This window comes from Sitophilus oryzae, unplaced genomic scaffold, assembly GCF_002938485.1.
Source record: "Sitophilus oryzae breed Bouriz unplaced genomic scaffold, Soryzae_2.0 scaffold_1508_pilon_pilon, whole genome shotgun sequence".
Classification (NCBI taxonomy): domain Eukaryota; kingdom Metazoa; phylum Arthropoda; class Insecta; order Coleoptera; family Curculionidae; genus Sitophilus; species Sitophilus oryzae.
The window spans coordinates 4,273,504-4,275,208 of record NW_022146179.1 but is presented as its reverse complement, the minus strand read 5'-3'; the positions used below and the strand labels follow the sequence as shown (position 1 = coordinate 4,275,208).

Sequence of the window (1,705 nt, the reverse complement as noted above, 5' to 3'; positions counted from 1 at the left end):
TAAATTCTGATTTGAATTTTTTTATTTTTTTTATTTGCAATAAAACTTCCCCATATGTTTTTAACATACACAATTACACGTCTCGTTATATCTCCGTACATTATAAAAATTATACAGATCATACTGTGAATAGTTCTAAGACAACGAAACGCATTAGCAAGCAAGGGGGATGTCAATGTTAGTCGGGAACTATTGTGAACTAAAGACCTACTTCAAGGAACTATTCCTCTGGAGGAACTAGAACTAAGGAACTAGTTCCTCCCAAGGAACTAGAATTCCCATCTCTAATAGATTTACAAATTTAATAGTCCAGAAAGCAGCCCAAGTAGCATTTTGGACGCATTTTAGTTAATGTTTCTAATAATCCTGTCTGTTTCTTGACACAAAATGGAAACAGTATGCCACAAATAGATTTTTTTTCGAAACCTATATATCCCTATAAGTATAAGAGTTGGCGGCGCTAGGAACAAATGCAATTGTTTTTCGTAAAAACTATCTTCTGTCAAATTTTCAGCGAGCTGCGTCACTTAGTTTGTACCTGACAGTGATTGAAGGCGAACAGATTTTGCATTTTTACAAACATGAATAAAATCGAATATCGCGCAGTGATTAGATTCTTGTTTTTAAAAAAGAAAACGAACGATGAGATCAAAATCGAACTGGATGATGAGTATGGGGACTCTGCACCTTCGTTATCAACAATAAAATATTGGACTGCCGAATTTAAACGCGGTCTTACGATAATTTTTAATGATGAGCGTCCAGGCTGTCCAAGAGAGGTCACCACACCAGAAATGGTCGATAAAATCGATGGTATGGTAATTGACGATCGACGGGTAAGAGTGTGCGAGATTGCTGAGGCTGTGGGCATGTCACGTGAACGAATTGAGAATATATTGCACGAATATTTGGGAATGAGGAAGCTCGCTGCCAGATGGGTGCCGCATTTGCTCAATGCCGGCAACAAGCGAAACCGTGTAACAACTTCAAAGGAGTGTTTGACAATGTTTAACCACAATAAGAAGGACTTTTTGCGCCGTTTTGTAACCGTGGATGAAACTTTGATCCATCACAATACGCCAGAGACGAAGGAACAGTCAAAGCAGTGGGTTAGAATTTAGAATTTAGAATGAGTGGGAGGGGGGTCAATTACTTCGACCTTACAGATCCATTGTGTCCCCCTTTCTTGAATCATAACTCATCATACAGTCCCAGGGCTTTGACAAAAGCCAGTATCTGGGACGGTTTTATAGAGGGTAGTTCTCCATCTCCAATATCAGTCGTACCAAAATTCATGGCACGAGTGGTTGTCGTCTCGGCGCACTCAGTGATGAGGTGTACTGGTGTTTCCCCATCTTCCCCACAGAATCTGCATTCGCCGTTTCTTCTTAGTTTCAATCTACTGAGGTGTTCATTGAGGAGACAGTGTCCTGTTAAAAACCCCATGACAATCCGAAGATTGTTCTTACTCAGACCCAGGAAGATCTGTGATTTTTCTTGATCATAAGCCCTCAGAAACTTCTTCGAGTGTCTTAGACCATTGCAAGATTTCCATTCCAGGTTGCGGATGGAATCTTCCAAGTTCTTGAGTTCCGCTTTGAGTTGGTTACCACTTGGAAAGCAGAACGGTTCTGGTCCAGTTAGTGGAGTGTTCGCTCCTTTCCGAGCTAGATTATTTGCTTTTTCATTGCCTTCTATCCCTTGG

The 1,705-nt window shown here is 40.5% G+C and overlaps 1 protein-coding gene across 1 annotated transcript; it reads left to right on the top strand.

Moving 5' to 3' along the window:
• The first annotated feature begins 581 nt into the window (after positions 1–581).
• Positions 582–1,121, top strand: LOC115878306. Its single transcript, XM_030894763.1, has one exon. It carries the CDS (start codon positions 582–584, stop codon positions 1,119–1,121), a length of 540 nt encoding a protein of 179 aa, XP_030750623.1.
• The last annotated feature ends 584 nt before the right edge of the window (positions 1,122–1,705 follow it).